Raw genomic sequence first — 15,891 nt, 5'->3', positions numbered from 1 at the left:
ATTATTGCAAGAAAAAAAACAAAAACATTTGTGTAAAGCAAAATCCTCACTGTGGACTTCCAAACAAAAGTGCTCTTGAAATCAAATTTATGATTTGTCTAACTAATTATAAGCATAATTTAGCGTATTTCCAATACATAATGCGCGGTAAGCTASATACCACGACTACAATTACAACAACCACTCGGTGGCCTTATTTTGTGTAATCGTATACCTTTAATTCAATTCGCGTTACCGTTATTTAGATTTTTTATCGTACATTTACTTATTATGTTATACTATACATACATACATTTATTAAAAAATACATACATACATATTTAAATGCGTTAACTTAAGAGACTGTATTATATTAAATCGACTAATTTATATTTAAACTTAATAAAGACCTTTAAACAATACAATCACTTATTTCATTTAGATTTAGTATTCGATAGGCTGAGAGTGAAGACCTTTGAGAACAGATATGCTCCAGATTGGAACGCCACAGATCTTAAGAAAACGGTCACTCGAAAGCAATTTAGCCGCTACARCAACAGAAAATCAAAGCAACTGAGGTTTATTTTAAAGCAAATATGTATTTTATTAAAAAAATTAATCAAAAAAAAAAAATTGGAAGACCTTTGAAACCAATGTATTTTCCGGATCGGATCGTCAGAGATCTCAAGAAAACTGTCAGTGGAAACAAATTTAGTGGAAACGAATCAGAATTCACGAGAGTTTTTATGCGATCAAGTATTGCTAATTCAGCAGCCACTACAGACAGAYCGGAAGCAAAACTGAAAGAGGTATTTTTTTAACCTGAAAAGTTTTCGCTCAGAAGCTACTTAGTAACAGCTTTAAGAATCATATAAATTTGTAGCTATACATATTTTCGTACCTTGCATGAAATGAATAGCTTCTGATGAGAGACTTATTCTGCTATGATACGTAGATAAATACTAATTGAGATTTGCGTTGCGGTTTGTGGTCTATTCCCGCAGCTCTCCACAGTCTGTCATTCTAATAAACTCAATAATTTGCTCGAAACCTGAAAAAAAATTGGTTCCTTACTTGAACTTGGAGATCTAGTGCTTRGAGGTTAGTGCTTGTCGTAAAAGTAATTGGGGAAAGACCTCTTGATGTTCCCAGGTGACTGCAGGGATGATTTCTGCGAAAATATCCTAGCAGGAACTGCTTGGACAGGAGTCTTGCTGGACAATCCAACGCTCTCCATCGAGAGTATAGCTTGAACCTTCTAAAACATCCTGCTGGTGCTTTTTTGGCCCCAATTTTAACCCCCTTTCAACAGAATTGTATAGCTGTAGCGCCTTTACTGGGGAGGAGACTCCCCACCAAACCACTACAACAGCTGAATTGTGGCCAACTTTCCAATAACATTTTTCGCGTAGATTATTGTTGTTTGTCATTTTGCTTATTAAAAACTCTACTCTATAAGCATTATGAGCTTAGCAACAGAATTTATTGCAAGAGTTATTATTACCGACTCTTCCATACAGAGCTGCATTCACTGACGTGCGACCGGTTATTAGTAATTTATATATATCGAATACTTTGTCGGGCTGAGTGGACTACATGTTATTAGTAGTGGATTCAACCTAAATAACTGCGGCTAAAAGTTGTGTAATGCAATGTGGGTACCATTTAATGGCAARCAGTGTATCTCAAAATGCTTATGCACTTGTTTAAGCAAATATGTTCACATATATGTATGTATGTATGTAMATATGTAAATGCCTTCAATTTCAGTACAAAAGTAACGGTTTATAGTAGAAAAAAAACTATACACAACCTTGTTATTAACTTGTACTCATGTTCACTATGAAATTGGAAGATCATAAATATTTCGTTATTTCCATYAATTTGTTCATAATCATATTTGTTGTTATTGTTTTGATTATTTTATTACAAATTTAGGAATACGTATGTGATTTTGTAAATAAGTAAATTATGTATTTGGAATTTTTGTAAACAAGCTGGTGAGTATACAAAGCCTGTGAGTTTTAATTCCATTTATTGAGAATGGGAAAAAAGGGAAAATGTCAAAATAAACTGCAACGAAGTTGACCTTGAGCAGCTGCAGAGTGCCATATGACAATAACAAGCAAAACTGAAAATTTTRATTGCATTTGTAGGCGTGAATATTGAGTTTATGTAAATAATTTAGCCTAAAATTATTGTCGAATTTTTTCTGCCAATGCAACAAAAAAAAACTACGTAAATAGACCTGCTGCTTATATTAATTCGGTCATTGTCACTAAACTCTGCAGCATTCTCTAAAAGTATTGGAGAAATATTTTTTGTGACTCTAACAAGAATAACAACAACYCTGCACGGCTTAATTAACAAAACCTTACTTTTTTTAATGTTTCTTTCAAAGTATTTTGACATTTTCCGTGATAAAAGTGAAAGCTTTAATTTMCGCAAGAAATAGCAACAAAGCACAAAATATAACCACTATTTGTATTATGCAAATGTTTGCTTAATCATTTTTATTTTATTTTAACTGCATTTATAATTACTTGAAAAGCCCTAAAATGCAAAAAACGTTTAATGTACACACTAGTTTAAGAATTTACCGCGAAACTCCATGCGATTATAATTATAATATTTATGCACACATACATATGTATAGCATTCTATGCGTTTGTGCTTATACTACTAATTTTTTTTTATACGCGAGTTAATATTTTTTTATTTCAATTTAATATTTATTATGCGAGAATATCATTTTTTAATAATTTAAAATGTTTTCCATATATTTGTGTTTTTATATTATTTTTTAATTGCGTATAGCATAACTACGCAGCGTGTAATTTATAAATATAGTAGTGGTAAAAATGAATTGGTATGCATTGCTGCATAACATTTACATTTACAAATATTAAAAAATAACGGAGAGTAGAGTTACTAAATGTATGCGTTAGAAGTGGTGACAGTGGCCAGCAGCGCGTTTTAAACAACCGACGCGACCCATTTAAATTTGCTGCTACTCTGCACTTCGTGATGATAGAAATTACATTCCAATTTGTTGATGCAATTTTTGCCAAAACGACATGGCTTGGGATGGTAGAAGGTGCAGCCCACCTTTGTGCAAGTGGGATAGTATTTGCACATGGTGGTGCTGGCGGCTGCTGTGGCTGAAATTGATTTATAGTTCTGCACAGGCACGACATGTGAAGCTGAAGAAGAGAAGTGAAAGAAATAATTAATTAGTTTGACAACTTGAGTTAAAACAAAAAAAAAAAAAAAAAAAAAAAAAAAAAAAAAAAAAAAAAAAAAAAAAAAAAAAAAAAAAAAAAAAAAAAAAAAAAGAAACACAAAAATCAGTTGCACCGAGGCCATAACACCTTTTCACAAATACAAATTTGCCACACAAGAACTTTATTTGATCGTTCTCAGTTTGTATGGCAGCTATACGCTATATTAACACGATTTCGACGGTTCCGAAGATTGGTTTGTGTTTTATCGTGATTCGAGTTAGGGAAGTTCAAACGTATATATATTTTAGTGCGTCTGACGATTTTTTCCGAGTGTTACAGACTTCGTGGCAAACTTAATATACTCTATTCAAGTTATAAATATACACTTACATAAGGGGGGCGCCTGTGGCACCAGCTGCGCCGGATCCCTGGGACCGCTGTGCGCATAATTACAATCCAGATTTGTGCAAGCGAGATCATATTTGCAATGCGGATGCGAGTATAAGCATTTGTCGGCGAATTTGCAATTCGGGAAACTTTTACACGGTGCAGTCGGGTGATAAAAGTCGCAAAATTGTTTGGTGCAGTTCGGATGGTATTTACAGCGCTCCTTCGTTTTCATAATACGCCCAGCTGACGAGTCCAAAGTGACAGAGCTCACTGTTAGATAAAAATACATATTATTTTTACTTTGAAATTGGCTTAAAATTACAACAAAAATTTACTTACACGACGGTATGTTGTCGTACTTTTTCGCCTCCACATTGCGCGTTGAAATCTTGCGTCGCTCCTCGCCRCTATGTCGCTCCGCGGAATAATCACGTGAGGCTGCACGTTCGCGCTCACGATTGTGTAGTTCGTGTTCGCGTTCACGCTCACGCCCTCTTTCGCGCATGCGTGTGCTATCGTCGCTTTTGGAACGCCGCTTATGTACCGGCTGCTCCACCACYTCATCATCATCAATATCGCTGTCGTCCATGGCATACGCTCTGCCCTCATACTGGCTGCTGTTGGAGCTGCGTTTGCGTTTGGGCGGTGTGCGTGACTCCTTGCGCGTGTCGGTTTTGCACAACGTTGGTGGCGTGGTTGAACGTTCGGGCTGTTGGTTACGCTCCACGCTGTGTGGGCGCTTGTGTTTGCGTTGTTGACTGCCGTTACCCACAACAATGGTGGAGGATAACTTTTTGGGGCTCATCTCCTCATCATCTGTATCATTCTTAATAATAATCTTTTTCACCTCTTTTGGTTTGCGATAAGTTTCGACTAAATCGGTGCGTCTTAGTGGCGGTGTTGCCGGTAATGAATTGGATGATTCGTGATCGCTAAAACGTGACACCGTTGACGAGGGCATTACTTTGGCTGAGAGGCGTGATTTGACGTTGGCGCGACGACTGTGCTCATTTTCTTGTGCGCCCGAACGTGGTCGTGATGCTTGTGTTGATTTTGTTGTTGTGTTTGTAGTTGACGATGCTTCGGCACGTTTGGAACGCGCCACCGAGGACGATGAGGAGACTTCTTGCAATGGTGATTCGGAACGTACACGCTTCAGGGCAGCCTTTGCGCGCGACATGAACTTCAAAGCCGCTTTCTCATCTGCAATGGAGAATACGAAAAATCAATTAAGTCAACTGTAGCCGTAACTAAACACATTACAACTTAAACTGAAAGCGTCTAACTCACCATTAAGCGTAACCACAAATTGTGTTTTCCTTTGTTGCGCTTTATCGGCTGTTTCCTGTGCCTTGCCGTTTCCATCCTCTGCAATTTCGTCGGAGCTGTGTAAAACAAAAGTAGTTTTTATGTAGTACGAAAAACATTAATAACGGTAAAAACGAAAAAATGTAAAACGCACTCTTCGCTTTCCTGCCCCTCATTCTTTATGCGTATCATTTGCGGCACATACATGTAATTGATGTTGGAGTCAACGCGTTGGAACACCGTTCCTGGCACGTACTTCTCCTCCACTTCTTCGGACTCCCCTATCTCTTCCGCATCACTATGCGCCTGCTCTTCTACCGCCATCTCGTCGATTTGTGCACGTCGCCGCTTTTGTAACGGCATATCGCTTTCCACCTTGATCACAAGATTTTGCGTCGCGCGTCTGAACAAATTGGAGCTTGTTGCCGATGTAGAAGTGACTTTGGCACCGCGTTTCAAGCGCTCACGATAAGCTTTGGTATATAATTTACGCTCGTCTGTTAGATCTTGAACGATGTTGCTCACTTTGTTRGACACTGCCTGTTCTTCTTTGTGACGTGCCTTTATGATGGTCGAGCGTTGTGCTTCGGCGACGGCGCGTAGAAGTAATGTCTTGCAAGCTTGCTTGCTGGGTGATACTGGCGCGCGTGGTTTAATTTTTATAATTGAATTCAATGATTTATCTTCATCCTCGGAGGATTCCACTGGCTTCACAGGTGCCACAATAACACGTGAGCCGATGCGTTGCCGCTGTGTTTGTTGAGAGTGCGAAACTTTAGACTCTTCATCATCACTACTATCATCGCTTGCCGTAGACGTTGCACTTGTTGATGAGTTCATTTCCTCGTCGTGCTTCTTTTCAGTAAGGATATTCTTATTGGCAAAATTTGGTTTCACAATAGCCGAAACAGTTATGTTGGGCAGTGTACGCGTTTCATTGGTTGTGGTGCGTCGTAATATTGGCGATAATGACCGTCGCATGCGCGGCACACTGCCTTTACGCCTATTTTCCACTGTATCACGACTACGTTCTCGACCACGCTCTCTCGGACGCTCACGTTCACGTTCTAAATCTTGGTCTTTACGCCTATCTTCACTTCTACCGCGGACTCGAGCTGGGAGCCGACTTCTTTCACGTTCCCGCTCACGGATACGATCGCGATCGCGTTGACGTTCCCGCTCGCGTTCTTTTTCACGTTCACGTTCCCGTTCCCGTTCACGCTCACGTTCCCTTTCTCTATTTCTATCATGTTCTCTTTCACGTTCACGTTCCTTTTCGCCTTCGCGCTCCTTATCGCGTTCATTATCATTATCTTTTCGTCGGAAAGAGGGTACAAAGAGCTGTTTATCCTCACGCGTGCGTCGCGGTTGTTGGTATTGCTGTTGTGCTTCACGAACTGCTGGCTGACGTATGCCCAACCGTTCATGTACTGGCTTCTTGGGCAAGTCAATGGTTGAGTCGTGTCTATCACGTTCATGYTCGCGATTTCGTGACTTTTCACGTTCCTGGCTGTGCTGTTTTTGTAGCAATAATTGACTATTACTACGTACATTATTAGTACTTTGCAGTTCACTGGTGCTGCTCGGTTTTGTAACTACACAGTTCGTCTGCGGTGGTGGTGTAAAATGCGCGGACCTGTCAGATGCCTCATTTTCGTGCGATTTTGTTTCATCGCTCTTCTTTTCGCCAGCGTCAAAAACAATTGGACTACGCCGTTTGCTACCTCGTTGTTCTGTTATTGTTTGTGTAGGCTGCAAATAAGATAAAACATTAACGAAATACTAAAAATAAATGTTTAAATAATGTGTATACCGTTTCCACCGCTTTTGGACTAAGGTTTTCAACTTCCTCTTCAGTACCGTCTTCTTTCAAATTTATGAAATCBTCGTCATCACTGTTGTCTTCCAATTCGCCCAATTGGCGTAAATGCTTTTTGGCGGCGTATATTTTCTTTTGTATTTCAGCTAACTCAGCTAAGTCTTTTTCTCGATTACCACTGATTACGGTAGCTGTTGTGGTGACCTTTTTGCTAATACTAGTAGAACTATCACCACTAGCACCATTATAACGCTGATCTTTGCTTACTGTGGTATTCGCAGCCATATGCGTTTTCTCATTAGACAACTTGGTTGCTGAGTTTTTAGTTACTTCACTACTTGCTGTTTTGTTGCCACTTTTAGCCTTTTTTATATGCGCTGCCGCTTCAGCCGTTGTATTCAGATTTTTCTTAGCTTTCTCCAAAAACACATCCGCAAAGACATCGGTTATAGAGTTAATTGGTGGCACTGTTGGTGTGCTTGACGACGCYGATTTTTCGGTTGTGTTTACAGTGGCACTTTGCACTTCCTCCCCGGCTTTTTTGGATGTTGATATTTTTCTCTCTTTTTTATTACCCTTMCGCTCCTTTTTGCTTGTAACGTCTTGCTTAAGCTCTGCCTTGCGTTTTTTTGTAGCTATATAGAAAATAATTAAAATATAGTAAAATAAAYATTTATATATATTTCGCATTTATGAATTTCTTACCAATAGTTGCAGGCAATGTCACTTCTTGCAATTTTTGCAACACTTCATGTAGCCACGTTACGAAAAGCTCTGTTTGTGAGCCTAGAAAGAGGTTGAGGTCGGCGATCATTTGTTGTTTGGAACGCTTGTTCGCTACCATAATCATCACATAATCCGGCAGCTCATCGTCTATGTAGCCGGCTGTGCCACCAGTGCCTAACTCTACGAGTTTGGCCTTTACAGCACTCTATAATAAAACAATGAAATTAATTCAAATACTACTGCAATTGTTTTACAATTTATCTGGGTGCTTAATCAATAAATGTTTGATATTGAAAATACTTAAATAGCAGCAAACAACTTTTCATAGTATATATTTTTTGATAGTGAAAAGTATATTTTCAAACATTTTCGTTATACAGACATTTATGGCGAGACACATACCCGCATTTTCTGGCCGATTTCACTGCCGAAATTCTCCATTTTTATCAAAAAAATATAGAAATTATGAAAATTTCGTATCCTTTCTCCTTAATGGCGACTGTGAAAAATATTAATATTGACTGACAGAAATTCAGTGCGAACGTCAAATAAATAAATAGGCAGGTAGCAAAATCGACGTGAATGCAGAGTTGCAGTCTGTAATCGACACCACCGGTAAAAGTGTGGTGAATATGAAAGAGATAAGAGATGGAAATGAAAAACCTTGAAGTTGCATATTAAAATGATATACCTTTTTGTGCGTAAGCTACTTAGGTGGTTAAGCCTTTATCCTGAAATGCCTTTGTTTATATAAATGTCTAAAAATGCGGGGGTGATTATTATAAAGCCTYAAAGTGATTACAATAGATTAAGGAACATTGAAATGTGGGGCGATAAAAAACATACATTCCTTAATTGTTGATAATATACCTAAAATAAATAAAGTTGCCCTTTTAAATAATGTTAATGGTACACAAAAAATTTGTATATCTATATTAACTAAAATTTTTAAGAATATTAATTGAAAAATGTAAATAAGTTAACCATGAAACAAAATTTTCAATATACACTATGATTCTATTCTGATTAAAATATTTTGCCTCATAAATACCAAATTTTTTCAAAAAACATAAATATAATTATATATGATTTATTATGTTGCTAAATATTTTTGTTTTGGCTTAAAGCAGGGTATTTTATTTAAATAATATTGAAATAAAAGTTAAGTTCAAAATTGGATTAGAAATAAAATTGTATAATACACATATAAGCATAATATTTTTCAATACGGTATTAAGTTTACTTTTGTTTATTCAATCGATTTTAATAGGATTAAAAATTTTATTATGAAAATTTTTGAGATTACAAAAAAATATATAATAAAGGCATATTTGCAACCCTGGTTATAGACAGGATATATATAAAAATTTTCAAGTCACCACGGTGTTTAGTGATGACAATAAACAACTTCGTGGAAACTTCTTTTAAATTCTTGCATTTAAAATATCTTCGATTCGCCTTGTTGTTGGGGGTGTAAAGATGCTAGAAGTGTTAATATTGTTGTGGTGCGAAACATTTCTCAACTAACATGAGGAAAATATATAGGGGTTTTTGACTGGTTTATATGAACAGCTTTTCTTGGTTGACAAATTGAGACCGCAGAAAGTCCTAGTCAGAAAAAAAATTTATCTCTGGTCCTAGTTATGCTTGTTATTTCTAATTTTGGAAATAATACAGAACTGTTGCATCAAATTTAAAGATAAAAGAGATTCGGGAGAGTACTCTGTGCGCGTAATTATACTCTCCTATCGAAGTCTGAACCGAATTTTACAATTCCAGCAATAATTTGGATTTGCTAGGCAATCTTTTATACATATCATTTGTTTGTTTATAAATGCTTTTATTATTATTATTGTCGAATTTTAATAAACTGCTTAAATTAAAGCCTTAATATTCAATATGCAACACTTTCAATAAAAAATATTTTTATAAAATTTTATTTTATTAAATTTGAATTTACTAACGCTTTACTAGCGCCTTACTAGCTGCAAATACTGCTCAATATTTCACCATATTTACAATAATATTGCGCAATATACGAATTGCCGATATGTGGCGCACATTGACTGAATAGCTGAATGTCAGTCTRAAGCAACGACCTCCATTCAACCTTTCGGCTGCCAATTCGCCACTTTGCAGAGCTCACAGTGAAAACTAAAGTTGAAACTGCAGGTACGTAAACGCGTAATCACACAGTGTATTATTTAGTATTCAGTTAAAAAATTAGTTAATTAATAGTTAATTACACTCCAGGTGAGTGACGATAAAGTGTCGCACACAAATAAATAATAAAATAGTGATTTTCACAAAAAGTTCTTGAGATACTTGCCGTGTTGTCGTAACATTTCATCTTTGGGGTGGTGCGTGTATGTAGGAGGCATTTCGTAACTGCATTTTCAATTTGCATTAGGCACGTAATTTAGTGTGTTTGTGTGTGAAAGTGTGTGGACGGGAGTGGTGTGGGCAGAAAACTCCACTTAAACGTGCAAAATTGTGCTATCCAATTTAACAAACCAATTTGATATGACTAATCTGTCAGTGATTAGGGATGACGTCGGGGGCATAAAGGTCACGTGTACCAATCATTTAGTAGTAGTGTGTACCATTAACATGCCATGRCTGAGTGATCCTCTTTGTTTCAATTAGTTTCATGCAAATTTATTAGACTATTTTTGTTGTTGTTATTTTAATTAATTTTTTTTTTATTTGTGTCCTATGTGAAGTGTAGCGATTAAAGGAGGCAATGATAGATAGATAAAGTGATTTTACTGCATAATATATCTATGTACATACATACATATAAATACAAAAAAAAAAAAACGGTGCGTGGGAAATTATCTCTTCACATATGCGTCACACAATTCTATTTCGCTGAAGTTAGTAAATATTCACATACTTATGTATGTATAAAAATGTGTACATATATATGTGCATAGTGACACATGAAATACTACATACATACATATGTAACTGTAGTATTTGTGAAATTGTTCGTACTGTGGGTAAAAAAGCAACTACATACTTACGATAGATATAACAACGATCAGATATAACCAATATATGTATAACCATTTTATAATCAAAATTCAAACTTAGTTTAAATAATATGTATGTACATATGTACGTATCTATATATATTGTATATCGTCACCAAAAAAGCAAAAACGATATCAAAGGATAGCAAAAAGGATCTCTATTACCTCATATTAAAACCAATTTGAATTTTGGTTATAAAATGGTTATATATTGGTTACATCTGACAGTAAGCGCTGAAAATTTTAAAATTCAAATAAGTAATACCATGTAGAAATAATATCATGTAAAAAACTCAATTTCGATTTTTTTGATGTTACGTTGTTTTAGGTTTTAGGTGACGATATACTTACATATACATACATATATCCATGGTATATTGTATATTAATGCACTAGGGATTCCTTATTATTTATTTATATATGTATTTCGGTTTCACAAAGAAATGTCAAAAAACTATTTACATTCAAAGGATAGGTAATTTAACTCATCATTCTTTCAATAAGCCATTCAACGTATATATTTCTCAGATATTTCCTACAAATTAATATTAAGGGGTTACATGGGTTTCCTCGGGTAAAAAATAGCATTTTCAGCAATTTTTTCTCAAATAAAAAATTAAATATTTTATAAGAATTATTATTTTTTACAAACATACACTATAAAGATAGAAATTCTGAAATTAAAAAAAAAAAATATCTTAAACTCGGCCATTGCGACGTAATTTTCGCTGACTCCTCGGAAAAAAGATGTGTCCGCGTTGGCACGATAGCTCCTTGCAGGATCATCTAAAGTGAAAAGATACGTGTTTTAGTTAAAACCTTAACTGAAAATAAGACGAGAGTAAAAATTAACTAAAAAAGGATTTTTCCAAAAATTTGACAAAAAGAAAAAAAAATAAATAATTTCAGTGAAAAGTACCTAATATTTTGTTTTCAAATATCCATAGTTGTAATCGAAAAAAATCCTTCGTACAAATCTTTAAGAATTGTATCTAAAAGACTTGTGTAAAATTTCATGAAGATCGGCTGACTAGTTCTCGAGAAATCTTGTCAACTGAGTTCAAAAACACAGTTTCAAGAAAACGCGCTTAAAGACGGCGTATAGCGTAACTACCGGCGCGGTTAGCATAGTTAGTCTCGAGCGCACAAGTTCTCAAGGCTGTACCTCCGAAACTATTACTCGAATCAACTCGAAAATTTAGGACAATTTTCTAGATGTGCTATGGAATTTAATAAGACAATAAAACTAATCGATTTTCAAAACCCCAAAACYCATGAAACAACTTAAAAATTCTTTAGAATATTGCTTACTTCATATATATATAAGTCCAAACRGGTTTAGCTTGTCGAATTAACAGCTCTTGGCCGGATAAAATCCGATTTAATTCCGATATCGTAGAACCGGCTGTTGTGGGTAATGAATAGCTAGAAAATTTCTCAAAAATATTGCTGTTTGGATTTCCATCTTTTCAGAGTAACTATCTTTTGTTGAGGTTTTCTTCTCGATAATAATAATAAAATAATGTGGAGCATCCCTAATTCGAGAGCTTGTGGGGATATTGATATCTTCATAAGACGTGCTCGAAGAAAAGAGTGAAAATCGGGAACTATAGACATAGAACAAAAAGAAAATCAAGAGTGAAATTAATTTCGTTTCATTCGAACTGATCGCAATTCTTAACGAAAGGTTCCGCCGATGTAATAATATCTCTAACAGCAGCATATCATTAGTTTTTTCATTAATTTCGAAAATGATCAAACAATTTTACTAATMAAATAAAATTTTCAGTTTTTAACTAATGTTCTACTAGATTCCTCTCCGTAAAATTAACAGTATTCTTATGTACATATTCGTAAGTACATATGTATGTAAATATGCATAAATATTTCCAACAATATCGACAGTGCAATGGGTAAGTGGACAAAAATATATATGTACATATGTATATATATATATACTTATATACATAATGTACATGTATTTTTGTGTACGTCTTGAATGTTCTAGTCTACAAGCTGCACTATCTACTTGTCCAAATGCACGCAAATACATATATATTTAAGGTTTAGAAATAGTTTAGTAATTGTGGCTTGTCTATTTTATTGCTCGTCTATTTACATACATACATACATATGCATATACAAGTAGGTCGTGGGTGCTCGTTAGCACGTTGCAGTCGGGGGTGTGATGGCAGGCATCCAAATTTTTTATAAAAAACTGCACGCTTAAGTCGATATGTATGCCGGTATGGGTTTTTGCTCATCCACATACATATTTATGCATGACTACAGTACTGTGTGGAAATTTGGAACCTTTGTGTTAATGGTAGTGAGTTTTTTTTTCTTTCATTGAAGTAGGACGTTTATAGACACTATAAAATATATTACTGATTTCTCATGTAAACTTTGCTTAGTTCGGACCATATGCTGCATAATATGCAAATTCGTGGCCTCAGTTCCCTGAATTCCTTGTTTATCAAACAAGACTTGGTTAGGTTAGATAATATAGTTAAATCTTCRGTGGAAGCTTACACTTGCAGAATCGCAAACAAATCTCTTCTATGCCCTGAAGATGGATTTAAACTTTATGCAACAAAAAACCGTGATGAACTCAATCACTTATCTGCTAAGGAAACTGATTTCGTTTCCAGTTAGTTCTGCTTCATGGTGTTTTACTAGATAATGCATGAGCTAAGTGTCACTAATATGATATCTTTACCTGAAAAATGGGAAAGATTATTCTCTATAATATCCTGTTGTCTCTGTTTCCCATAAATTASTGTTAACTTCATTTAGTTCTCAGTATCTACCAGCTAGTATTTTAGCTAGTACTTACCACAGTATTAACTGAAGTACCTTTCAGATTACAAAATCTCTCAGGGCTTTTATAAATTACTCTATCGAGAAGTGCTGTTAGTCGAACTTTATGAGCTAACAAAAGCCCTTTTGTTGCCTTCAACAATAACCCTTGCTAAAGTTCTTGAAGATAACTTGATAAATAAATAAGTCTTTCATAAGAGAACTTGATTTTGATCGATCAGTTTGTATGGTAGGTAAATGTTGTAGTGGTTCTATAACGGCGGCTTTGACAAAGAATAGTTTGTTGGAAAGAAAGGGATGTGTACAAAATTTCAATTCAATATCTCTAAAACTAATGCACCATCTCGCGGGCAGACAGTAGAACATGAATAAATCGGATCGAACTATAGTAAAACTCGCTACTAAAGCAGGAGTGTATAAAATGGCTAAATAGTCTATCAGATCGTAATCAAGTGCACCTTATATGGGTGCCCGGTCACAAAGGTAAGCCGGAAATTAATTGAATGATGAGCTCGCCCGCTACGCAACATCTACCAACATCTTAGAACCTGAATACTTTATTGCGGTTGGTTTCCATACCATAAAGAAGCTGCTACGCAAAGATAAAGGAGTAGGCAGGCCAAATAGCTAATGGGTGGTTACAACCATAGTAGTTTTAAATACATATGTAATCAATCTCCAGAGGGACAAACTCCAGCTGCTTGCCGTATTCTACACTGGTCATTGTAAGCTCAAGAAGCACTTATGTATGAGCCCAGTTTCTTGTGCGAATTGCCGGTTGCGCGACATGGAGTCTGCTACTCCAAAACACCTGCTAATTGACTACACAGCTGTTTACAGACGCAGAATAAAGGACTATGAATCCATGTTTCCAAATAGAACTCACATCGCTTCAATAGCATCTAGCAACATATTGGAGTTTTCAATATTCTGGTGCAAAGTGAATCGTTGTGACTTAGCAGAGGGCACAGTAGTTTTTAGGGCGTGGTGCAATCCCCATTTATTTATCTATTTGTATTTTATCTATATATTATAGGTTCTCCGACGTTTCCTTCCGAGTGTTACAAACTTTGTGGCWAACTTAATATGCCTACCTTGTTCAGGGTATAMAAATTAATTRATTATAGGCTTAAGTAATGCCTCAAATTTTYCTCTACCAATATCGATTAATCGATWWATATTAAGCTCCATTAGAAAATCAGACTTTATACTAATCGAATTAGGTCCACTGCAGTTCCACTTATATAAACAGTAACGTTTCAAAGTTCACGAGCTATTACAAAAACATAGTTTGCAGCATAATATAGCTAYTGCGTCTGCGCTGTACACCGAAACACTTCACGTGGCAACAAGAAATGAGTTTGGATCAGCTTTAATAAAAATAAATAATATTTCTCAAAACCAACAAAATCGAAATAAATAAAGAAAACAAGTTGTTTATTTCAACTACACAAACAAAATAATTTACTTTATTTCGGTTTCGTAATATATTTGTATGTATTGACTTGTTGATGATTTTAGTTTTAAAAATATATTCACACTTCGGCTCAAAWACGTGCGTGTTTGCAGATTCGGGGGCTCGTTTTGTCTAATCCGGTTTGCTTTTTGTGTGTTTTGCCATTGAGACATGTGTGCGAGTATGTGTGGAGTAACACGTCACACTTAAAGCAGACACGCCCCACCGCAATATACATATGTATGTATGTATATGATAGATACTGTATCAGCTTGTTTCCAAATATTTATGCACTATTTCTTACTATCTGACCCCCCTCCATTGCGGGCACTTTGATAAGCATAAACACCGCGATAAAGCTGGAAGAACTTGTTTTAAAATTGTTTGTTGTTTTTATTTTTCACAAATTTTCTTGTAGTGAAATGTGTTTTCTTATGTTATCAAAAGTGGTTTTCAATCGTTGTTGTTTCACTTGATTGTATGTCTGGTGTGTGGCTTCACAGTATCTCTCTGTATTATCATATGCAAGCTTGCATGTATTTGTTTAAATAGAATTATGTACAATCGGTGCAAAAGTATGTGTGCTTATTCGGTTTTTTCTGCATATATTAAAGTCCATCGACCGGCGAGTTTCAGTCACAGTTCATTTTTGGTTGGCAGCGCCGCAGGAAGCTTGTACAATTTTTGATCAGGTAAAGTCGGTGTAAATCGCTGTTCGTTTGAACTGSGAAAAAATTGTGGTGCATAAAAACATAAAAAATTTAAATATGTGCAATAGCGTGTAGGMGAAATTATTGGAAGTRACAAAAATTATTTTTGAGGTTATGCAATTTTTTTGTGTTATCGTAAAAAGTACTATAGATCAGTTGCTTTCAAATAATACTTCAAAGTGCTTATGCCACGTGTGAACAACCCTTTAGTAGCTGCTGCGAAGCATTCACTTTTATGCAATAACTTTCGTAGTGTGTAGATGACAGGCAGCAAAGTATAAAACACAAAAAGTAAAGGGTGATCCATTTCGAGGTTCCCTTCTTTTTAATGAAAGAATATAATATTTATTATCATTCGAAAGAACGGATAGTCCAACCGTTGAGTCTAATTTTCGAGGACTCGTTTGAGCATTTTGCCTGGTAA

At 35.6% G+C, this 15,891-nt stretch overlaps 2 protein-coding genes across 3 annotated transcripts in view; one reads left to right on the top strand and one right to left on the bottom strand.

The window, feature by feature from the left end:
• Positions 1-2,724: 2,724 nt before the first annotated feature.
• LOC108978660 (zinc finger CCCH domain-containing protein 13) lies at positions 2,725-7,954 on the bottom strand. Its single transcript, XM_018949046.1, has 8 exons — positions 7,849-7,954; positions 7,426-7,651; positions 6,715-7,355; positions 5,056-6,653; positions 4,884-4,978; positions 3,933-4,796; positions 3,594-3,863; positions 2,725-3,182 (listed from the first exon to the last, which is right to left on the bottom strand). The coding sequence occupies exons 1-8, from the start codon at positions 7,885-7,887 to the stop codon at positions 2,956-2,958; spliced, it is 3,960 nt and encodes a 1,319-aa protein (XP_018804591.1). The 5' UTR covers positions 7,888-7,954; the 3' UTR covers positions 2,725-2,955.
• A 1,720-nt stretch (positions 7,955-9,674) lies between these two features.
• LOC108978653 (fructose-bisphosphate aldolase) overlaps positions 9,675-15,891 on the top strand; it is a 20,004-nt gene continuing 13,787 nt past the window's right edge. Inside the window, exon 1 of one of the 2 annotated variants that reach the window (XM_018949032.1) lies at positions 9,675-9,699. The gene's annotated coding sequence lies outside the window, so the exon portion shown is untranslated. Of the gene's footprint in view, positions 9,700-15,382; positions 15,450-15,891 lie in introns of those variants that run through there. The other variant, XM_018949031.1, reaches the window with a different exon arrangement.

This window comes from Bactrocera latifrons, unplaced genomic scaffold (genome assembly GCF_001853355.1).
Source record: "Bactrocera latifrons isolate USDA-ARS-PBARC rearing strain unplaced genomic scaffold, ASM185335v1 scaffold_125, whole genome shotgun sequence".
Lineage (NCBI taxonomy): Eukaryota > Metazoa > Arthropoda > Insecta > Diptera > Tephritidae > Bactrocera > Bactrocera latifrons.
The sequence above is the reverse complement of the archived record's forward strand: the minus strand, read 5'-3'. Positions and strand labels throughout refer to the sequence as shown.